General features: G+C 42.2%; 1 protein-coding gene across 18 annotated transcripts in view; it reads left to right on the top strand.

Moving 5' to 3' along the window:
* ARPP21 (cAMP regulated phosphoprotein 21) overlaps positions 1-24480 on the top strand; it is a 131726-nt gene that overhangs the window by 64890 nt on the left and 42356 nt on the right. For 10 of the 18 annotated variants that reach the window (XM_061366137.1, XM_061366142.1, XM_061366146.1 and 7 more), the window contains 6 exons: positions 5329-5366; positions 7389-7448; positions 9234-9466; positions 15857-16087; positions 20454-20623; positions 22176-22280. In XM_061366137.1, the coding sequence (XP_061222121.1) occupies positions 5329-5366; positions 7389-7448; positions 9234-9466; positions 15857-16087; positions 20454-20623; positions 22176-22280 (837 nt within the window). The remainder of the gene's footprint in view (positions 1-5328; positions 5367-7388; positions 7449-9233; positions 9467-15856; positions 16088-20453; positions 20624-22175; positions 22281-24480) is intronic. The other 8 variants (XM_061366150.1, XM_061366145.1, XM_061366148.1 and 5 more) reach the window with 5 other exon arrangements.

The following is a 24480-nucleotide window of genomic DNA, read 5'->3' as shown; positions in this document are numbered from 1 at the left end:
CTTGCCCCATCAAAATGGTTTTAGCCTCATTTTTTCTTCCTTGGCTGAGACAATTCCAGTAAAAGCAGAGGTCCTTCAGTTCGTGTTTTGCTTTCAGCACTGGGCTCTGATGTGTATACTGTCACAGTATATATGGTAGAGTTAACCGGGTAGTTCAAGGGCTGTAAAAGCCTTTTTCTAATAAGCTAGAAACAGCAACTTTCCTACAGGAAACAGGTGGCAAAGGAGCTTGTGCAAACCCAAGAAATCTTTGGGTTTTAAAGCAGACTTCAAATGAGGCAAAATGTTGTTTAAAAATGCCAGATGGCCAGTTGTTGCCCATACAATGGAGTTTCTCTCATAAGCAGCAGCTAGACATGCCAGGCTGGGAAATGGAGGTGGCTAGAACAGTGCTGAAACTCACTCCACAATGTGAGTGCTGCTGGTTTTGTCTTTAGATACTTGAGTTTTAAAGACAGGCAAGCAGTGAGCATTTTAATTGTCTACAGTAGGAGGTCGTTGTGGTCCACTGGGTTGGTATCTCCAAGCAGCAAGACCTAAGTAACAGTGTGGTTTGTGGCAAGCATGTCAAACGCCCTGGGAGTGAGCACTTCTAAAGATCAGCACTGTTAGATATCTCTCCCTCTCTCTCTCATATCCACTCATTGAGCTCTCTCTCTGCTATTGCAGGTGTCAGTGAGCATCGTAGGGTGATGAATTTCAGCAAGTTATATGAATACTATTAGGAACATATGTCTCAGCTGAGCTGTTTTGAGTGGAGCACTCCCAGATATGCAGTGTTTTTTAGGAGGATGACAGTGGTTGGGGTGGTGGCTTTGTCAGCTTTAGGAAAGAGCACAGTGGCTTCCTATTATAGGTAGCCACTTACTGCATGTAAGGCTTTTTATAGTTTTAAGCCCCTCTGCAATAATTAATCATTCCAGTTCTCCCCAGGTTTCTCTGAGGTAGGTACCTAAATTTTGTCATCCTGCAAATTATATATGTAGGAAGAGAGGCAATGAGGGATTAATCACATGGCACTTTTGTTATCTCCATACTGTTTACACTGCTGTATCCAAGCCTTTATCAGTGCCTTGCTTATCAACCTTAGCAAATGGATTATAGATATTTCACTTCTAACTAGAGGATGCATGAAGAGGGCTTGCATGAGAGGTCTCCAAAGGGTAGCCACAAAGGTCAAGAATACTGTTGTAACATGTTGCACGCAGCACCCCCTCTCTAAAGGTGTTCAAGATACCCAAAACTCCTTGGATTAACGCTACCAACCCCAGAGTCAGATCCCTGATAAAACTCAGGAGGAAGAGGCAGTGTGATTATGGCAACAAAACCTTCTGTGCATGTTTCAAGTGCTGTGAGAAATGCCTTACCCCAGACCCCACATCCCAGCCAACAGAAGGCTTGCTTGTCCTGCCTTTGAGTTTGCAGCCCTCTAGTGCATCAGATACCTCCCTTTCTGAGTGGGGAGGTTTTAATGAAATAAATACATTCATGAATAATGCCATCATTATGATAGTCCTTATGATGATTAGTCTGATATTAGTTTAAATTACACTTCCTGGCAAGCTTTCCATCTGCTGTGTTGGCTATCATAAATTTTGAGAAGGGGAGCTGGAGGTTTTAATGACTCCTGTCGTGTAGAGTCGTAACAAGCGGCAGGGATTGAGAAGCATGTTAATGGGATGTCTTAATGAAAGAATTGGTGAAGAAATAAATAGTTAATAAATGTGATCATTCCAGCTCATTGAAATAAGGTCTACAACACGCTCCTCCAACTATTCAGGCCGCTAATAGTAAAGCAGCACTGCATGAGCTCTGCTATGCTCAGAGCTATTTTCAAGGGTTTCTTTATATTACAAAACCTGCAACCTTCCTTCTTAAAACGTGCTTTTTATTGGAAACTTCGTTTTGCAACAGTTCATGAATTTTACAACAAAGTGAGCTGGAACAGAGGACCTGGAGTACCTGGGTCTTGCAAAGGAGAAGCTTCTTGTCTGAACTGCTGTAGTTGCTTTGACCAGGTTGAAAAGTAATTGTCCAAGAAAGACAAAGAACAATCTAAAGATGTTCTTTCCCTGTCTGATAAGTCAAGTTGTTGATTTAACTGAAAATCCCAAATGCGTGTATAAATGATACACTGCGTTTGGCTTTTAAGCAAGCAGAAAATTGATTCTAAAGACTAGCAATTGGATTATGTGAGGGGGAATGTCATTCTTCAAGGTTAACACAGTGTATAACCTCATGAGCCAGAATCACGTAAGGACCATCCACTGTTCATAATTCTATTCTCTAGTCATCATTGTGTATTCACTGAAAAATGACCATGTTTTATAACTTGCACAAATGCTGGAATTGCCCATGGCACGCATGGGATGTGTTAAAGGAAATACAACATGCTTTTTCCTTTTTCTTGTTAGTTGTAATGGCTGGTTTTGACTTAGGAGTGTATTCTGAAGAGCCAGATCCTTAAGATTAAAAAAATCATGATTCCTCTACATAAGAAACCACTGAGGGTCTTTATCATGCTCTGATTAAAGAGTTTCAAGAAAGAAATATTTGAAAGCATGGCTTCAGCCTTTCCTATCCTTCTAGTAGGAAAAAGTTAGGAAGAAGAAGGTTTAAAATGAATAGAAACAAAACAAAGACATGCCTTGTGTTGGGTACCAGAAACCTATAGGTACTAAAACCCCCTCACTACTGTACAGAGCCTTTGCTCGTGGTTGCAGAGCAAGCAATAAGCATTAGTTGGAAGCCTGAGATCCATCAAATCTTGTCAACTGATGTGAAAATGATTACCTGATGGTATCCAGAGCAGGATATTGCTGCATGTTAATAGTTATCTATGTTGGTTAATGTAATTAAAACTAAGAGCAGCAACCCCCAGTATACCTAATGCCCTGCCAGAGCTGATGCGCGTTTTCCAGTTGAGACTTTAAAAGGTTTTGGGAAACTGGAAGAGTGAAATACTCATCTCATAAATGACAGTCATCCAGAGCACCCTAATGGAAGCCGTGCCCGCAGAGGTCTCCAGGGAGGTGAACTTGCAGGTCATCTTGCAAAACTCTGTTCCTTTTGTAGGTTTGTTTTCAGTGTCTTTGAGTATCCAAGAGCCAAGTGTTTCAAGAATGTTTTTGACTCCAGCTCTCATGGGTACTCTGCCGGCTATTTAAGCTTTCCTGGTGCTTTAAATTGAGCTCTGTTGATGCTATAGATCAGGAAAGCGAGCCCTGACCTTGTAGTAGCTCAGTTGCTACCCAGAGCTGCTTAGCTATCTGATATTTAACAGTAAGAATAATATGATAAAGAAGTGCCTCTCTTCTCTGCCTGACACCTGTACAGAAATACAGTTTCCAGGGATGTTGTGGCCCTGTGCCATCAACATTAGTCAGGAAGACAAATGGAGTTATTACGGACACTGTCTTTAAGTCTATAATGCAGTTGATAGTGCTTCCCATTGAGATACTGAAAAGGGAGCAGACCTCTCCACTTGCTTGATTCAAGTATAAATCCTAGATATTTATCCTGTTGATGCCCCAATCCCTATAAAAACTTGGCAAAAAATTCCAGACAGGTGCATGCCCCTTTGCTTTTGTGACTTTGTGGGAACACAGACCAGTACTCTGGTCTAACAAGAGACTACTTGCTTGAAGAGTAGCTATAGTGCTGCTCTGGAAATGTGACAGCTGTGAAGTCAATGCACAGATGTCCATCATGAACCTCAAAGTGAAGGCGGTTCCACAGTTGAGGCTATAGAAGCCCAGGGAGTGATTTTGCTGTGCTCATAGGTACATAAAGTGTGCTGAAGTCTGCACAGCCACCCTTGTTCATGAAACCTTGTGAGGAAGGTACATAAAATGAGAGAAGAAGCAGTGTCATAGTTGTACCAAGGATTCCAGTGGTTTTAGAGGGAAGAGTTTGTGTCTCTTCTCAGGCTGGGGTGAAAGCCTAGGTCTGCTGTTGATGGTGGGAATTTGGTCCCTGGGAATGAAGAACTTGTTCCTCACATCTGAAGGCTTTGTGCTAAGGAGAGACGCACTTGCCACAGATGCTGCCCAGAGCCTTGCGTGTTTACTAGGGTGAGAGCTCAATTGGGAAGCCCACTGAGCTGTAAGATGTTCCCTGGTGTGGATTCTGGACCAGGAGAATTACAGCTTTAATGAGAAACCACATTTCCTTCTCAGGGCTAAATTCCCTCCTTGTATGAAGAGATGGGATGGCACTGGCTGTGGTGCCCAGGGGAAACGTTACCCATGCATCTGCTGAGCACTGGGAATGAGCTTCTGGTTTTGGCCAGTGCTCTCTGAGTAGGTCATTAGCTCACCCTTTCTGAAACAGAAACGTTCCTAATCCTCGCATATCCCACACCATTAAAAATTGACACGGCTAATGATGCCATTGTATTATTCTTCAAGCTGAGTCCTGCTGTTACAGAAGTAAAGGGCACGATCCCTGGTGCCCTCCTCCCTTTTGTTTAAAATCAGTGCAAGTACTGATTGTTCTTTCTTCTCTACATCACGGAGATGTAATCCAGTGACAGCTACGAGGCACTTTGTGTAGTGAACATGAAATAGGAGGGAAATGAAAAAATCAAAGAGGGAGAATTATTCATGGGAAATTGAGCACAGCTTCATTTCTCTAAATAAAAAATCAAGTAATGCTAAAAGAGTTATGCAGTTGCCCATAGGATTTATTTCTTCCGAGCCCTTCACCTTTCACAGGATCTAAGTCCTCCAGCAGAGAACTTGTTTGAAATAGGCTATTATTGATGTTAATATTATTACTAACGTGATTATCATCATTCTGTATCTCAATGTGGGTACGACTGTTTCCTCTCCAGCTGTAAAATGTGAAATCACACAGCATTTTCAGTACTGCAGTATCTTCTCTCCCTTTGAAGAGCTTTGTCAATTCTGCATGCTTTCCTGTTTGTCCTTCCTACCTGCAGCTCTGTGCTATTCTGCAGTCTCCTTTTGAGGTGGTAGGGCAGACCACTGGAGCCTCATTATGTAGGAAAAGCCTTTTTCCCCTTTGAATTGCCAGTACTTTGCACATCCCACCTTCTTCCGACCTCAGGACTGAGCAGTTTCAGTTTGTTTCCAAACTGAGACCCCTCGTTGGCAATGTGTTGTAATGCATGGAATTTATTTTATTGGCCTGACCTTATTCTTGACCTTTTTTCCCCCACCCCTCTTGTCTTCTGCAAATGCAAATGATGCATGATTTGAAATCCCCTTAAGCCTGAACAGGGGAGGTAATTCTAAACTCAAGGAAGGAATTGGGACAGCAGAGCATATCTAGAACGTCTGATACAATGCCTTTTTTATTTTTCAGTCAGTTTGCTCCCAGGAAAACCTTTTTGTGGAAAACAGGTAAAAAAATAGCTTGCTTTTTTTTTATGTTAAATTTAGCTGTTTCTTCTATTATTTTATCTCTCTCTAGTTCTAGAGTTGTTTATCTTAATGTGGAGACTAAGCATATTTGTAATCCATATTATATGCAGTGATTTTTGTGCTTTAAGAGGGGGAGGGAAAGAGATTGCCTTGCAGATTGTATCTGAGCAGATAAGGAGCTACTGCTGCTTTCCCAAGACAGGGCGTTTTGGTTTAAAAAGCAGTTGTGGGAGGGAGGGGGAACCCATCTAAGGTTTCATCTCCAGTGACCACTCTGTCTCTGGAGTGCTTTTAGCATTTAACTCACTGATCTTTAAAAAGCACTCCGGTAGTGGCTGGCTGGGGGTGTGTATGAGCCATCACGCTTGTGTTTCTGCTGTTTAACCTGTTCTCCTGTGGGGCTGAGCAGCAGCGCTGATTTCATTTGGTGCTCATGAAGGTTGCCAAATGCCCCCGACCTGCTTTCCTGCTGCATTGTAGTCATTATGTAGTAATGAAATGCTGACACCTGACACGCAGCTCCTTTGCGTGACTGCGTGGTGGTTCTTATGGATGGGGTTTTTCATTATAATAAATCCACTTAAAGGGAAGAAGAAACTGTTTAAGATCCACAAAATGTGAAGTATTGGGTCCATAGCAGCCATAAATTAGCTTAACTGCGTTGAAAACCTTGGAAATTGTGTACCTTTATGGCAAGTAAGGATTTTAACCAAAACTCTGGGATTTTCACTGGTGAGTGTTTGAGCAGTGCTAGCCTAGGTCTGCCCTGTGCAGGTTTTAGAACTGTTTAGCATCCCCTTTGCAGAAAGGGAGGTTATCTTTTATGGTATTTCTATCTCTGTCCATCCTTACATCTGTCAGATGCATTTGTGGGTGAGGCTGTTCTCACAGAAATGACTCCACAGTAATGGTATAAACCAGCTTTTCCGATGGACAGTCCTGTAAGTGGAATGAGGGAAGGCCCTCAGGAGGTAATGGCCACTATCATCTAACCAACTCCTGTTCTGAGAGCCAAGGCTATTTCCTCATCTGCTGCTTCTGTATCATGACTATGGAAATATGTTTTATCAAAACTGCAACAAAAGAAACCAAAAAGTAAAAGGCAGATGCTCCCATAAACCTCCTTTTCCCTCTCTGGAGAGACTGGGACAGGAGGCGTGATGCAGTTACTCACATTCCCATGTCAGTATGGAAAGTGCTCAGATGCTGCACTGCTGAGGGTAAGGTGGGGACCTTTATGGGATGAACCTGGAACTTCCTAGCCTGCTCTCCACTGGTTTATGCATTCCATCCCATGCCTGCCTGCAGGAGGATGTAGCCAGTCCTGCTGTTTGCACGTGGTTCCTTTGGTCGAACCTGTGAGCTGGTGTGAGGATGCATGCCCAGTGGAGAGCAGTAAAGGCCAGGTTGGAGACTGGGCTGCTGTTAATGCCTGCACTCTCATTGTCAAGAGGAAGGCTTCAGCTGCCTTCCTCAGAACACTGCTTTTTCTTGCTGCATGCCTTACAGCCTTTGGCCAGGTGAAGCACTTACACGTGTACTGAGCTCCATGCACGTGAGCAGCAGTATGTGTTTAAGTGCTTTGCCTTTCTTTTTCATCCGAGAACCTGAGCATTTCTCAGCTGCAGAGGTTTCCAAGTGACTTAACAAGTGCTTAAGATGATAAATGCACTATTTTGCTGGTTTGCATTATTTTTTATGTTCTGAATGGGTGATAGTTTAATGAATTGTGTTTTGGATGTAGATGTATGGTTTCTTGGCTTCTGAGCATTACCTTGCTCCATAGCAGGATATATTAAATGGCCTTCAGCCTCCCTGGCTAACATGTCTGTGTTCAGTTGACTGTGCACACTTATGGGGTGTGCAATTTTAGCCTTGGTTGTTTAAGCTATGAATCTAGCACAAGTTGGAAGATGATGCTAGAAATGAAATACAGCTTTACAGATAAGATCAATTTGAATTGCCATGTCTGTTACCATAATCTTTCTTTTCGTTTTTCAGTAGGCTGTTGGAAGACAATAGCATATGCAATGATACCCATAAGAAAAGACAGCTTTTTAGGTTTGTATGGCTTTATTTAATATCCAATTCCCAGTAACTCTCACTCATGATTCTGTGTCCTCGCCGAGGGAGGCTCAGACAGGTGGGGGTATGTCAGTTTGATGGATGGAAAGAAGAATGGACAACAGAATTCTGGCCCACACTCTGTGAATGGGGAGCTCACAAGACCCTTTCCTTGGATTTTACACGTCTTTGGCTCAGGAGCCATATGGGGGTTTCAGCTGCTTGGCTGCCACAGCCTGGGGGTGACCGTGACTAGTGGAAGTTCATTTTGCTCTAGTCTATACAACAGGCACGTTGCACAGACCAGTGCCCAGGCTGAAATTTCCTCCTTTCATTGGTTTATTAAAAGCTGAAATAAAAGCAAGAAGTTCCCTTCTCTAAAGCAGCAGTGTTTTGAACTGCTTTCTCTGTGAACTTTGTACTCCAGACTCAATTCCTTCTGCCCAGAGAGCACTCAGATGTGTCCTGTATCCCAAATTGTGTCCCAAACCACAGGGAGTTAGCAGGAGCCAGTCCATGTTTTCATGGAGAACTCATGCTGGCCACAGGTAGCAGGCAGAAAAGCTCTTCTCCATGCTTTTTTTGGGCTAGCCTTGGTGACCTGAGTCTTGGATTGAGGGTGCAGGATTAAGGAGCCATCTTATACACATACACTCTTAATAACCAGTACCTGCTTGGGTCTGGGGAACAGAAAGGAATTTTGTGTAACCCCAAACCACTGACAGCTGGGATACAGAAGCATTGTTTCTCTTTTCCACTAGGATCTAAGAGCATTGTTAATTTCTGAGCACAAGAATGACAGAGACTGGAAATAATATAGTTTGGTTTGGGTTGTTTTTTTTTTTTATTTTCCAGTGAAATTTTGAGGACAATTTATTTTAAAAAGATTTTTCCTTTATTTTTTTTGTGTAGCTGCTTTTGTGCTGTTTCTCTTCCCTACTGCCTGGGTCTAGCAAAGGTCACCAGGTTAATACTGCTGATCCCATCTGTGACGGGCTCTGGTCACAGGCAAGGAATGTGCCAGCCTGATCCCATCTCTGATACGCTGCTCCTTCGTGTCCCAAGTGACAGAGCTTGGCAGGTTCTCCAGTCTTCTAAAAGCCATCCTAAAGCCAGTATTAACATCACTTGGGCTAACAGTGGTGGAGCACTAAGCTGTGGTAGGCATGCTGGTTTTATCCCAGCAGCACATTGCAAGCATGGAACCTCCACGTGTTACTCACAGTACACTGGCTGTACAAGGACAGTCTCCACCCAGAGATCTTTGCAGCTGCTGCATGCAGAGGAACAAAAAGCAGAAAACCCATCCAAATGGTGGATCTCTAAGTGGAGCATTAGCACAGGCCAGTTTGGGGTCACACTGGGAAGACACATGGTTAGGGGAAGGCTTTGGATAACTTTACAGAGCAGATGATGAGTGTGATAAGTATCACACAGGGTGTGATAGAAACAAGGGGGATGGATGTGAAGACAAAGGGTACAGGGTGGGTGAAGTTAGTGAGAAAAATATTATAGCAACAGCAATGCTGCATCAGCCCCATGCAGTGGAGTCCTCTTAGGGTGTACGCAGAGGGGAAGCAGTTGTAAGCGTGTAAGCATGTAAAAGGGTATAGCAGTGTTCACTTGCTGAAGGCAGGTGGGTACAGGAGTTAGATGCCCTATTTCAGGCATGCTTTTTTAAATGCAGAGTATTTATTAGCCTCACTGCACGGTACCCAAGGATACGCTTTGCCCTGATACGGTTTTATTGGTGTATAAACCTTTGTTTCCTGGTGTCTGTAGGGGTAACAGGGACAGCATGGGGAAGACATCTGGCAGTCGACAGAGCAGTACAGAGAACGAACTGAAGTGGGCAGACCACCAGAGACCATGGAGCAGCACAGACTCGGACAGCTCAAATCGAAACTTGAAGCCAGCCATAACAAAGACAGCCAGTTTTGGTGGGATAACCGTCCTGACAAGAGGAGATAGCTCATCAAGTAACAGAAGTACCGGCAAACTGTCTAAAACAGGTAGCTAGTACTGTATTGGGTTCACAGTGCTACTTGTGCGGTGATGAATGGCTGTACTGCTGCTTGCTTAAGTGTGGTGTATCACAGAATGCTTTGGGTTGGAAGGGACCTTCAGAGATCATCGAGTCCAGTCCCTATTGTTTGACTAGATGGTGGAGTACATGAATAGTTGCATTCCCTGTGCCTAGCAGATGTGTGTGTCTGTATGCCCATCTATGTGCACAGCTACCTGGGTACTTGGTACTGAGGTTTTTAGGCATCAAGAAGAAAACTGATGCCTGAGGTTTGCAGATCATCGGTGTGTTAGGCTTTTCCAGGAGCAGAGCACATGCATGTCTGTTTGATCACTGTCTTCACTTGTAGCCTGAAAAGGTGGCACTCCCTTCAGACAAAGCACAGATTTAATAACCTGTTTATTAAGCTTTTTGAATCGTGCGGAATTAAATGTCATGTATCTGATGAGAAATCCAAGAACATTTTGTTGTCGTTGCTAAAATTCAGACCAGCTGGATCTTGTAGTACATACAGCCTCTCCCTTGCTGCTGGTGGGTGAGGCAGTGTGCTGTGGTGGGAGCAGGCAGCAGCGCTGGGCTCACAGAGGTCCCCTCATCTCTCAGTTTTCTTGTTTAGTTCCCATTAAATGAAAGCACCGTTTAAGGAGACTGGGAACGTGGTGGGAATTCTGCATTTATTTGCATTAACTGCATGGGTCCATTAACATAGGAGTGAGTCACAGGGCTTAGATCAAAGTAACTTCAAGCCATGCCATTAAGCTACTCATTATATTTATGTGTAGAAGTGCATAATAAATAACGAGCCCATCAGATGATTCCATCAGTTTGGTTCATTTGATACATATAGTACAGGACAAGTGGTAATCAATACTTAGCACTTAGTACTTTTCCAGCTTGAGAGTGTTTTATGGACAGTATTTCATTTAAATCCAGTTTATCAAACCTGGGTTGGTCAGATTTCACTTCTGTTCCCAAAACTGTACAGTAGCTGTTTGCCATAATTCAGGATGCAATGGAAGGGATGCTTTATTTTTAAGGATAAATTGATAAAGCTTTTTACTTGGCAACTACATTTTGGACCTCTGTATCTTGAACATAGTTTAAAATTTTATAGAACCATAAAATCGTTTAGGTTAGATGGGTGAATGAAACCCTTAACTGAATGGGACATTCCTGGATAGCCAGCACTGCTGATAAATGATGGAAAGCGGTTTGGTGAGCACTTCCACCAGCTCCTTCAGCACCCTTGGATGGATCGCATCCAGCCCTATAGACCTTTGTGTGTCTTAGTGGTGCAGGAGGTTGCTGACCCTGTCCTCTTAGATAATGGGGGCTTCATTCAGTCAACCTGTCCATCAGCCTGAGGAAAGTCATAGGAAATAATAGCTGAATCACTATTTCTGTCCTTCTCTCTAAAATATTATTGAATGACATTAAAGCAGATTAAGAATGACTGTTCAAAAAATAATGGGGAAATATGTCTTGATAATAAAGTGTTCTCTCTTTACTGACAAATGCTGAGTGCATTCAGAGCTGTCAGAGCCCCCACATGCTGTTTGCATATGTTTTCTAAGGTACATTAGGTACCAAGCGATACTTCAGGGTGCATGTTTTGCATTCGATCTTCATTACTCTGTATTCTGGTCATAGGCAGCACTGGATGTCCCCAGGCTCACTGCATGTTTAAAGCTTGATCATGTTTTTATTTTGGAGGATCTTGTTTATTTTCTGTTGTTTTTACTATAGCGACTGAAATGGGGTTGCAGAGGTGTAGCTACAAATGTTAGCCATGCTGCCCTGGTAGCGTGGCAGAACCTGGTAAGCACCAATACTGCCCTTGTGCTCCTCTGCAGAAAGTATTAAGTCTGATCTCTGAAGGGCTTTATGATTCACAGCAATAAATTTAACACATTTTTATGTTGCATATCGTATGTATGAAATCAGTCTGAAGTCATGAGTAGGTCAAAACGTTCTTCACTGGCTGAATGATGGAAAATGTGAACATTTGAAATGTGAAAGCTATTCTGCATACGTGACAGTCATCCAGAAGCATTGACAAACATCCTTCTTGAGCATGGGAGTATTAAACCTTTCAGGCTTCTCACAGATGGTGCACAGCTGCCTTAGAGTATATCCAGCAATGCAATATCAGCATTAGAGTCAATTTTTAATATTTTTACCAAAACTAAACGTTCTGCCCTTAACCTTAATGTCTGATAAATCTAATTGATGGTACATAGCAGGCAAACAAACTGAGGCACAGAAACATGTTAGCCTCCCCTTAGGCAAAGACTGATCACAGAACGTGCTGTTTCCTGTGGTGGAGTGCAGTGGTGTCAATTAGTCTTAGACTTTAATTGCATGCAGCTGCATGGGAATTAGAGCTTAGCAAAGGAATGATGTTATTTCATTCTTGCAAACTTCACAAATGTGGCTGTTTGAAACCCATTACATAGTTATCTGACTGGTTCTGATGGTTGCTTTCCTGCACCTGTTGATGGTTTAGAAAGCCTTATTCCACTGCAAATCACAGACTATATAGTGCAAATAAAGTCATCTTTGTTACTCTGAAGCTTAGTAGGTATGCAGAGATGTTTTGAGCCATAATTCAATATTGAGTGGAGTCTTAATAATTTAACAAATTGCAATCAGATTGCATACACTACAATTTAGGGCGTGATAAAAAACCTTGGTTAATTTAGACTTGCAGTAATATAGTAGACTTTCCAGGGCTGACTAAGCATGTTGAGGGGCAAGTGAAATAGATGTCCCTATAGGCATAAAAAATGTCTCTAACACACCCATAAGAGAAAATCTAGCTCATCAACTACCATGTTACTGTCAGTGGTACATAACAGGTTTTAATACACATTATTAGGATGGAAGACATGATGTGTTTCAAAGAAACGTCCTCTGAGTATCTACACATCTGTTTAATTGATGGAAGACTCAAAAGATGTAACTATTGCATCTTTAGCTTCTCTTAATGCATTTTCCATTCAGTGGAATGTATGTCTGTTGGAGTTAGTGCCTTTCCTCCCCATTTACCAAAAGCCGTCTGCACTGGGGTATTAGCTGTGTTGATACAGATCTGTAGGGATCATTAACTTCCTTGGAGGGGCTCCAAGTAATTGGAGCCCCAGTCTAATCTCTCCTGTTAGATGTTCATTGGCACTCCTTTTGGGGAAGGACCATTATACACAGGCATTGCAATACATTAACCCTTTTAGCATTAGTCCGATGGATCTTGTGAGTCAGAGACACTCTAGGAATGTTGATGTATGGGCAATAAAACCCAAGGCAACTGCTTCCAGTCATACTCTGTGCATCAATCCTATTCTTAGAGGTGCAACTTGCAGAGAAATGATTGTATTCACATGAGCAGGTACCATTATCTTAAAAACTATGTACACTGTAATACACAGAAATGCAAGTGCCTTACAAAAGTAATAATTAAATATTCCTAAGCCAAGAAACTGTATCTAAAACAAGAATTATTTGCAGAAGTTGTCAGTGCTCTACTGTCCTGAAAAATTGACTGTCTGGAACAAGTAGTGGGTAGATTTTGAGAGTCCAGTTGATAAGAAAGGAAATACCTCAGGCACGGAAGGTGGGATGAGCAGAGTCATCAGATACTGAATGCTGTCCCAAAGAAAATAGAGCAAGATATGGCACATCACTCACTGGCAGTCAGATTATGGGGAAGTTAATGGTACCTCCGTGATCTTCCCTCCAAGAACCCTCTCAACTACTAAGTGCTTGTGGTGATTTTTCTGTCACTTTTTCTTCTATCACTCTTTTTAACTGCTGTATCTCTTAATACTTTAGAGCAATGGAAAGTGATGAAAATATAAAGGTTATTATTATGTCAGCTGTGAGGCAGCAAGAAAACTATAGAAGAATCTAGAAGTAGCCATCATTACATACTGGAAAAGAAGTTGGGTTGTGTAATGGGGACAAAAATCTCATTTAGCCCAAGTTCCTTTCAGAAGTCTTTAGCAAGACATCTCTTAATGTGAATCTGAATAAAGTCAAATAGTTCACTCTTTTTTTCATTTGCTACAGTACAGGATTCATTATGTGGTGATTTCTTATTCCACGTTTAGACACTGTGAAAGCAGCTAATCAGAGCTACAAAGACAAGATGAATTGGTGTTAATTTCTAAACATTACTCTTGGAATTTACTTGGCTTAATATGTATGGACTTAAAGTGATAGGAAATAAGTTGTATTGGTGGAAAAAAATGAAAATAGACCATTCTTATACATGATAAATGAGGGCAAAATTGGTTAAGTAGTAATTCCTGGGATTTTTCTTTTATATTCAGAAAATTGCTGATCTGGATTTGTGTCTTATTTGGGGTCTATCAAAATCACCACCTTGATCTACTGACATAGGAAAACAGATCTCTATTTTAAGGCAGACATCTCAAAGCTCTTGTGTTGGCCAAGGAGGAGCCATAGCTCCAGAGGTTTTTCCACTGCTTCTGTCTACCATTTGATGGGTACATCTGAATTCATTGCAGTCCTTTGGCTTTTAACATTCAGAAGCTGATAAAGATCAATCCACGATTCTGCCCTGAAAACAGCTGAAAAGGGGAGAAGTACCAAACAGTTGAATGTCAGATCTCCAATGTGCTTTTATGCTCGCGGCATTCTCCAGAATAGCACAAAATGGGGAGAGAAAAGTCTGAACTTGGGCTTCATACTGCATACATGCTTAGGAAAAAAGGGATTATGAAATCTCATCACCCCTCCTGCATCTCCAGTTAGCCTTCTAACCGATTGAATTCAATAGGTGATGGAAGAGAGGAGAAAGTAAAGCAAGAACGCAAAGAAGCAAGGGAGATGGCAGATACTGCTTGCAGCTTGGTGAGGATGACCACCAGGAAGATCTCTGCAATTTGTAGAAACACTGGAATCTGAAATGATCCAATAAATAAAACTATTCCTGCAGGAATAATCTCTCTAACTCCCCAGTCTCAGTCTACAAGGAGGGGGAAAAATACAGCAAATAATACAACTTTGATGTGTGTATATAAGAATTAAGCATTTCATCTAAAATCTCTGCCGATTTCTCAGTTAGGTACCGGAGGAGCAGATTTAAGCTCCTGTTGATGGCAAGTAAGGCACTGTGTATAGTAGCTGCCATATGAGTATATAGTTTAAAGAAGATGGATAAAAACGTGTTTTACGCAATAATCCACATTAGTCTGTGGAAAGACCCTCTGATAAGTAACAGGATGCTGGTACGATTTCTTCAGAGGAAACCTATTCTGATCTAATTATGAAGCAGCAAATCAATTTCAATATGGATTTTACTGAAAACGAATCCAAGGCTCTAAGCAATCCACTGCAGTCCTCCTGTAGTATCCCTAATATTAAGGATGTACCTTGCTCTTTAAAATGTTTGCTATAACCTGAGTCTGGGTTCTTTCTTTGAGTATGCCCCTCAGAAAGGCACTAAGGAGGTTAGTAATTATTGTAAGATGCACAGGCAGTGCAGAGAAGTAAAATAACAGAAGTTGCAATTAAAATATACTTTATTTTTGGGAGGAAGCATCCATAGGGGTATTTGCTTTCATACCTCCCTTGTCTTTGTCCTAACATGCTGCTTTAGGGAAGCTGTTCACCTGAGCCTTATGCTCTCCGAGATCCTTGTCATTTTTACATGAAGCAAACTGAAATCTAATCAAGCAAAAGCCCCAAAGTTTGGAAATAGTATTTGTTGTTTCAAATAATGCATCTCCCCATCCTTTAAGGCAGGAATGTGTTTTAGCACATTTCATTCGTCTTGACTGAGCCGTTTTAATAGGCTAGGTGCTGAAACACCCAAGTGACTAAAGTCTTAGGTAGGTTTAAGTTAATATACATATGGCACAGCCTCTGTGCTACTTGTCTGACAATTGCTATTGCTGGGTTGGGTTTTTGTTTTGTTTTTCTTTACAGAAAATGTTCTGTTTGCTCTTGTGTAGGTTTTTCTTTCATTCACAAACAACATGTTTAGGTTTTATACCTGTATATAGTGGTTTTATACCTTTTATATATACCTTATATAAATATACCTTTTATATTTATAGTTTTCATACCTTTTTATACCTTATGAACCAATATTGCTAAATGATAAATACATACTGACTGCTTTGCGTTGTTTGATAAAGCTATTTATTGGCTGGGGGTAAGCAGTTGTTGGAGGAGGGAGGTCTCTGAACTATAGGAATGCCACTGGATGCTGAGCTCAACAGGGAGTGAGAGCCCCACTCCTGCATGCTAGGCATGGACCAGTGCTTGCATTTGCAGCCAGTGAGCGCTGTCCTCATGTCTGATGGGGACTGCGGTCCCTTGTAACCCCTCTGCCGTGTTTGTGTCTCTCTGTTAGGCTCAGAGTCTTCCAGCAGCGCTGGCTCCTCAGGGTCACTGTCACGGTTACATCAGCCTCTCCAAAGTGCATCTCTTGTCCCCGGGGTGACGGCCAGCTCTTCAGGCAGCGTGTCCTACCCTGAGAATGGGATGAGTGGCCAGGTGGCCCCCAGTAACACCAGCTATATCATTCTTCCACTTGAAGCTGCAGGGATACCGCCTGGCAGCATCCTTCTGAACCCGCACACAGGTCAGTACAATGCTCTCCTGCCTGATGCTGCTCTTTGGTGTTTCCAGTGTAATTTAGGGAGTAGGCAGATCTCTTGTTTCTGGAGATACTTTCCTTGAGACGCTTTATGAGGAAGCACATACACATGGAAGTGACATTTGGCAGGGTGTTTCTCAAATCCGCAGGCAAAGCTGGGTTGGCTTTGTGAGGCTGTTGTGGCATGGCAAGTAGGAAGTGATACAAAGCACACTTGTGCAGTTCCAGAGAGGATATTCATCTCGTAAAGTCCCAGTACTCCTTGGCTGTGAATCCTCTGAGATTCTATTAATTTCAGTAACAACAAATACTTTTCCATGCCAAGCATGCTGAGATTCGATGCAACCGAAACAACGATGTCAAAGTCTTAGACATTGTGCTTGACAGCAGCATTTCAAAAGGCTTAAAAGGCTGCGTTTGAATTAGCACATCAGAGTTAATTTTGTTGTGAGCTCTGTGATTAGCCATTGTATTGAAACTGGAAATTTTCTACTGAAAGAAAGTTGTAACCTCTGCAATTCCTGGTAGTTGGCAGCGTTCTGGCACACAAGTGAGGCACTTGGAGTCACCCAGCACTATTCAGCTTGAACTGGAGTGCTTGGTGGAAGATAAAGGCAATTTGGTACCTCCTTGGTCCAGATGAAGTCCAGGTTGCATTCCGCTATTACTCCCCTCAGTGTTGTACTTTGCAAGATTAGATATAGATTAGATGTAAGGAAGAAATTCTTTACTGGAGGGGTGTTGAGGCACTGGAATGTGTTGCCCAGGGAAGCTGTGAATGCTCCATCCCTGGTGGTGTTCGAGGCCAGGTTGGACAGAGCCTTGGGTGAGATGGTTTAGTGTGAGGTGTCCCTGCCCATGGCAGGGGATTGGAACTGGATGATCTTAAGGTCCTTTCCAACCCTAACTGTTCTATGATTGTAAGATTACAAAGGCTCAGGGAGGTTGAGACCGTGATGGTTCTGCAGTGATTTGGGTTATTTCAGCGACTATGATTAGCTGTGCTGTCAACCTTAGCTGAGTTGTGCCAGGTTTAAAATAACAAAGCCTACAGTGAAGTATGTGTTCTGTTATATTGGGAGCTGAGAGTGAACTCCAAACTAGTTTTTCCAAGTCTTTAATGGAGCATTCAGGAGCTTTTTATGTGGAGATTTTTGCTTCTAGCCAGTATTTTATGTCTCTTATGCCCCTGTGTTCCAGTGTTTTGGTGCAAATACATAAAGCTCATGCTAAAAATACTTTTCTTTTTGGTCAGAATAGAGTCAAAAAAACCTGAAAATTGCAACATTTGAGAAAAACATAGCCTTGACAATCTATTCAAACAAGCTCTCCACAGACAGTTAGAGACAGTAGTATCTGGGGCTGATCAATATCCATCAGCATATATAAAATCAGGCATTAGTAGTTGTTTGCTTAGATTCCAATGTGATACATTCTTTCCAGAGAGGTGACTTAGTAACTTGCTCAAATTAGTGCCTTTTTTAAAGCTTTTACTACTTACATGTGCTTTTGTCAAGCTATTATAGTATTGACATGAGAGCCTAATACAGTCAGCATAAATGGGGATTTGGGGCATTCCTTAAACACTTGGCAGAGAGGACAGAGTAGGAAATGGGCATAAGACAAAACCCATCCTTACTGTTGGTTTGGAAGTTGACAGTTCTGTCTATTAACACTGGAATTCCTTGGTCAATACAGAAGACAGCATTCTGCATGCTATGTGGTCCACTTCCACACACAAGTCATCCATAATGCAGGTGATAGAACTGTCCATTTAGCAATTTGCAGCAGCTAGCTCATATTTTGCCCTGGTACCTAGGAAATCTCTTTCTGCTATAGGTATAGTGCCCTTCAGTGCTGTCACTAGACCAGAACACCTTGTCTTCCCTCCTAGCGTGCCTCATTGTCTGCAGAGGCATCATGGGGAGATCCATGTGCATTAGTACGTTTAACATTCAGGGAGCAACTGGTTTTCATGTAAACAGAACTCTGTGTTTCTTTCAGACTCCGTTTTGTTTCTATAGCTCCCTTGTAAATACATACATGGTAAAGACAATGGAGGGAACAGTTCTGGAATTGGAATTCTTGTCTCAGACGTATAGCTTCACCCTGCTACCTGTGCTAGAAGTCAGGGTGTACTGCAGTGTCTGCTGTGGTTTTAACATGCAGTGAAATACATGCTGCAGATTTGCCACTCTTTGGGCTCAGAATCTTTGCATCTTATTAGGGTAACACTACAAAAGAAGCTCCATAGGGAGGAGGCTTAGATTGCTGGATGCTGTGCTCAACTATCAAAGTGATGGATGCTGTCAAAAACATAGCTGAAGAGAAGACAGTTTAAAGAAAAGGGAAAGGGAGCTTTGTTTCCTGTAATGAATAGATTTTCTTTCCCTATGTAACACCATTCTTTAGCTCTTTCTTCTCTTTGTGCAGAGTGGCTACTTCCAGTCTTTTTCTCTCTTTTGATCATAGTACCATGTCCTTTAAAGGTCCTTGCTTCCTTTCACACTGCATAGTCACTTGACTCTGCAAGCCCCTAATGGCATCCACATGCTGGATGTCCCTGCTCTGATTATACCTCTCAGCTCCTCCTCAGGTGGTGGCAATCCACACTTTCTTTTCCATACCTACAGTTCCCTTTGTTTCCTCTCTTCTGCTTTACACTTCTCCTTCCCCAGATGAGGATACTTTTTGCTTGCTGTGGGCAAACACCATTTATGTGGCTGTGCTGTTTTACTCTGTTTCACCCACTTCAGCAGTCTGGTTTACCCTTTAAAGGATTCTTGTTGCCACATTCTCTGACTTGACCCCTTTGACAATTTAAGAGCATTTACATTTCATTCTTACTCCTTTAAAAGACATCGCAGTCTGTGTCCTTCTCTCTGGGCCACAGTTCCTAACTTACAAATGCCTTCCCTGTTACCCTATGATCTTTCCTTTCCATTTTGTATTTCAAGGTTTCTTCATAAAAGGCCATTTTTTTCATTTCTAAAAGCGTTTCTAGACCTTTTCTCTTTCAATTCTGCCATCCTTCATTGAGAGACAGGAAGTGATCTTTACAGTTTCCCTTGAGCATCTGGCACAGGTTTTGGGAGCCTGTTATTCTGCTCACGCAGTCTGACTTCCCCAGCCTCCTAAAGTACTTCTAGAGCCTGAGACTCCCAAATCTAGGGAGTCTATGCCATTGTCACCCAGTATATTCACAGCATGAAGTCAGCTGGTGGGCAGAACTGCTCTGGGCTTTGCTTCCATTCACTCCAATGATAACCTTTCTCAGTGTGAGATGTGCCCAGTATAATAAGAATTCATCCGGAAAGTCTTAATGCTTTAGAGAGAGAGCAGGGTTTCTTTAGCCAGCGCTCCTTGTATGTTCCTGACCTCGGTTAATAAGAGGGAGGAACCGAAAGGCTGAGGAGTACCTAGAACAAGTAGAAATGCTTGTGATGTACAGACCAGAAATTCATTAATTCACTGTTGCTCTCAGGCACCAAATTCCTCCAGATCCCCCATTTTCTCTCAAATATTCATACTTTAGTTACCTGCATTACATGTTATCACTGCTAAAACTCCTTCTTCCCAAGGAAACATCTGTCATTCCTTTGATTTACCAATTTATGATGGAAGAGAACTGAGGTCATGGAAAACATTTTCCTTACAGAAAAATACCATTTATTTTTTGTTCATAAGACAATGACTTGGATAAATTTGCTTATATTTCCACAAACATTGCTCTTGCCCAGCTGAAATACTTCAAGCAAGAAAAGTTCAGCATCTTAGTAGAACTTTGGCTATATATAAGAGATTTTCAAAGACAGCCTAAGTGTTGCTTCCTTGATAACATCCAGTGCTGCCTCCTTTAATTACACAGGGCACAGCTCTCAAAACTACAGCACTATGTCATTAGAATGTGTAAATCAATTAGTAATGAGGATGGGTTTGGGTTTTTTTTCCTTTCATTACAACCTATAATGTATCAGGAGTAGTTGTGCACATTCGAGTGCTATTGCATGGCAATGAAAGGTTCTCTACCTCCAGTGTTTGATTCAGAGTTCAATTTTAGCATTAATTGATTCATCATTGAATGACTCCAAGTAACCATTGCATTTGACTCATAGCCATGATAACCTGCCACCCATTCCTTGGGAAGTCATACTGCCAACACAGGTATCTGCTGCCTGCATTGTCTGCAAATGAAAAAGAAAGGATGGCTGATCCTATAATGGAGCATTGAGAGTGATGAGTACTGGTGTAGCAGGTCAGCTAAACAGCCATCAGCTAAAGCAAGGTTGTATGCTTTCATACAGAAAACATCCTTAAAGGTGCTGAGCAAAGGCAGGGTGCTCTGTTTCAGGTCAACCCTTTGTAAATCCTGATGGGACACCGGCAATATACAATCCTCCCAGTGGCCAGCAGACGATGAGGAGCCAGATGGTGGGACAGTCTCAGCAGCAGCCTTCATCCCAGCAGCCTCAGCAGGTTCAACAGCCACAGCAGCAAATGGCAAGTCACCTTGTCACACAGGTAGGTGTGGTGGCCATTGGAAAAAGCGAGGAAGCTCTTGTGGATGTGAAGGATGGCCTAAAGGGTAGGAGGGAAGGATGCAGGTAGACGAAGTATCAGGATGTTCTTTTCTTCTGAAACAAATGGGGCCCATGGTTTGTATTTTCAATGTGTATGACGTGGGTAGAGAGGGAAGATTCCATTTTCACTTTCATCTAAAGCATGGTTTCATTTGCAAGGGACTTTTAAGTGAGTTGATGCCTATCTACCTATATTTATTTTGCAAAAATTGCCCACAGGTGAAAGCTGAAGCATTTAATTCTCAAGCTAGCACAGTCTGTAATTCTCTCCAAAGAGCTGCGGAGTTTTCCCTGTCCCTTTTGGCAGCAGTGGGCTTGAGTCAAAGGGTCAAGTACAACACAGGGCTCTACAAACCCTTCCACGTCCACTTATATGAGGCCTGATCTATGGGAAGCCCCCTCTCTGTGCACTCCTGCCCAAGGTTGTGGGTCTTCTGCCTGCACCCCGTGCTCTGGCGGTGACCCTGCTCTGAGCCACAAGCTCTGGATAGCTTGGGCACATGCCATGGTGTATCAGCTCTCTGGCCCCTGGCTGAACGTGGCACGTGGCCAGATGTGCTTGAGCATAGTCAGCATCTGCTGCAAACTTAATTTGATGGATTGTGTGTCTGCTGTCCCAAAGGAGAGGTGGGGAGGGGGGGAACTACTCAAGCAAGAACCCTACATCCTGCTTACTCGCAAAGCAGCCAGGATGTACTGTGGTTCTTGTGTGGCTTTATAATGTGGCACAGTTCATCCCAGGCTACCCAGAAATACAATGCTAAAATGTGGTGAAGTTGCTTGGATTTTACTGGGTTTGGATTTGTGTGTTTGTGGCTCTTATTGCATGATTTGGTTTCAGCAGTGTTTGAAGACAGAGGTAGTACCAAACCTGTGTAAAGACTCATGGTAAATGGGAGGCTAAACCAAAAGAAATAATAAAGATATTCCAAGGTAATAGTGCTGTAGAAAATTACACTTACATAAACATCTACAGCAGATAAACATCTGCTGCAAGCTGATGGGTCTGTCTTTTGGTAACTCACAACCTGTTCTTTATCATTTGTTCCTTTTTTGGCTATTGTGTTCTGCCAAAGCAGCTTTGCAGTCATTATTCCTTTGCCTATGATACCCTCATCAGTTAAATCAGCCGTTATCAGAATTCAAATATGCACTTACACTGTGCTGCTTTCTTATTTTATCTTTATAAATTAAATGTAGACTCATAATTTGGCTGTGCCTCCCATCAGTAATAATGTGTAGCTGTGGCTTTATTTAATCTAGCAGCCATCAAATATGTGGGAAAAAGGCAAAAAAATCTGTGATAAAGAATAGTTTGGTATAAGGCTAAGATGAAGATGAAAATTGCAGTCCCTGACCTCTTGTACCTGGGCTGGCAATGAGTCGCTTGCGTTTTCAGAGCAGTGTTTGAGACCTTTGTTCTCAATAACAGAGGTGGCAGGGGTGGTCAGTGTTATGTGTATTTATTGTCTTTCCCTGTGCTTATTTTGCAGCCCGTTCAGGCAATGCAGCCATCTACTCAGTCAGTCCAATATCCAGCAGTTTCTTATCCTCCCCAGCACCTCCTGCCAGTCTCTCCAACGCAGCAGTTTTCTGTGGTACTAAAGTTTTCTCCTTTCATTTTTCCTTTCCTTGATGTTGGAGTTGGGTGTGTAAGCATGAGTATCCCCAAGAGCCTCTGGGTGGCACTAAGAGGGGTGTCCCACATGAGAGCCCCATTTGCCATAACGCTTTTGGTCCTGACAAGCTTTCCCTTGGTTCTGGTTATCCAACCTGGAGGATGATGGCAAGAGCAGAGCTGTCTGCCTGGTTAGCAGAGCATTCAGATAAATGTTTTCTTGTGCTTGTGATAGGAACTTGTGTCTTCCAGCTTTGTGTCAAGGAAGCTTAAATTGCTAACTTGGGCATTGGAGATTTGGGCTATTCCCCCCTTATATCCATAAAGACTGGAGGAGAGAACTCCAGAAATCCTTCTTTTGTGTTTTATATTATTTTCTCAATGTACTGGATTCATTCCCTGGTGGTACCAGAGCACTTGGGAAGCAGAGTAGTGGTGAACCAGCTGCAGAAGGTGTGGTACACTGTGTGTCCTGAGAAAGCACCAATGGACACATGTAATAAAGATAAATGGAGTGCTCCCCTGGAGTCAGCCTCTGGCTTGGTGCTTACCGCGCTAACATTATGCCGTTGTAAAATGAAGCTGACATTTGAAGAGGCATTGCAAGGTTCCTTTTTTAATGTTATTTTTTATTCTCGCTCTGGTAATCTTGTTTATGACTGGTATTTTTTTTCCCAAGGTAGAGATGTCATGTAGTTACAGTCGAGAGATGGAAACAAAGCTGAATGGATCCTTGCAGCTAAAAGAACGTTTTTAATGCCTGGTGGATGAGCAGTACCATTTAAAGGACAATAAAAAATGGTCCATGCTGAACATAAGTTGCATACCTCAGTGCTAATTTGCTCGAAAAGCATCTTGCAGGCATCTCAGGTTGTTCTAGTGGTAGTCATAGGAAGGCTGATATTTTCAATGGCTAATTTAATAGCGAAACTTCACCTGAATTAATGTCTTCAAGGCACATTGCATTATACACACAATGTATTAATTACAGGGTTTTGAAGCTCTTGGTCTCTATTGTACAAAACCAGAGACATTCCAGGCTCAATGAAGGGGTTGTTTGCAGTTGCTCACCATCCACGTAGCTTTTTAAAGAGAATACTTCAGACAAACAACTTCTGTACCTAAATATGGATGCAGGAGGATGGTGAAGTTAACAGCATTGCATTCTTACATCACCTGAAGATCTGCCAAGGGTGTTTGAAATGTTCTCCCATCATATCAGAGTGGGAGGTTAAGTTAAATAGCATGGATGTTCTAAGTAAAAAGCCTTTTTGTAGTGCATATTCCCTACCCATGAGGGTGTATGAGGAAAGGACCATAATCTGCATATCAGCACATAAAGGAGTTTTATGCTGGATATATTGTGGTATAGAGTATGTTGAGTATTTAAAAGTCTTGTGATACGGTTACAAGTGCAGATGCATAGAAACACATCTGTAAATCTTTGACCTTCGCAGAATAAACTTGATTAGGATGGCTCTTTTTGCAAGACTGAAGAGATACTGTCTAGAATCCCTGTATCATTACCAGCAGTAATGAGCCTCAGGTCCATTGACTTGACTTGGTACTTTCATCCTGCCATAGATTTATTTTCCCCTTCAGTCAAATTAAGTACTTGTTTCTTTCTAACGCTGAATAAAAAGCTTTAAACTAGCAACTAAAGGCTCAGGTTTTTTTACCCTCTTTGTGTTTACAACCTTGGGTTTTCAAAACAGCCCAGAAAGGTAAAGGTCTGCACCTGAATCCTACTGATTCCCTCTTGGGATCATTTTGAAACACAGGTGTCATTACCAGCCTGTGTTTGGCTGAGGAATTTGGTGTGTGGGGGAAGAGGTATTCATAACATTATTGTCATGCCCTTTATATTCAGGATGTCTTCTTTTGAACACTGTAAAGTTCACTTGTCATTTTGGAATAACATGGAGGAGCAGGGTAAGATCCAAAATAATTGGCTTTTGTGCCATGTGGTGCCATTCCCTTTGCAGTCTGGAAGTCTTTTTCAAAACGTTTATAGTTTTTTTAATTGTCTCCATTTTTATAGATCCCCTGCAAAGTTTGGTATCTAAGCCAAGTGATTCCTTTCCCCTTTTGTGTCCTGTTTGAACCTGTTTTGTTTTGCCTATTTGCGTGCCTACTGCAGACATCACGCCTGCATCATCTTCTACTGCCTTTTGCCCCGC

This window comes from Neopsephotus bourkii, unplaced genomic scaffold (assembly GCF_033783945.1).
Source record: "Neopsephotus bourkii isolate Nb327-2 ecotype Australia unplaced genomic scaffold, CSIRO-AGI_Nbou_v1 NB_1308, whole genome shotgun sequence".
Taxonomy (NCBI): domain Eukaryota; kingdom Metazoa; phylum Chordata; class Aves; order Psittaciformes; family Psittacidae; genus Neopsephotus; species Neopsephotus bourkii.
The sequence above is the reverse complement of the archived record's forward strand: the minus strand, read 5'-3'. Positions and strand labels throughout refer to the sequence as shown.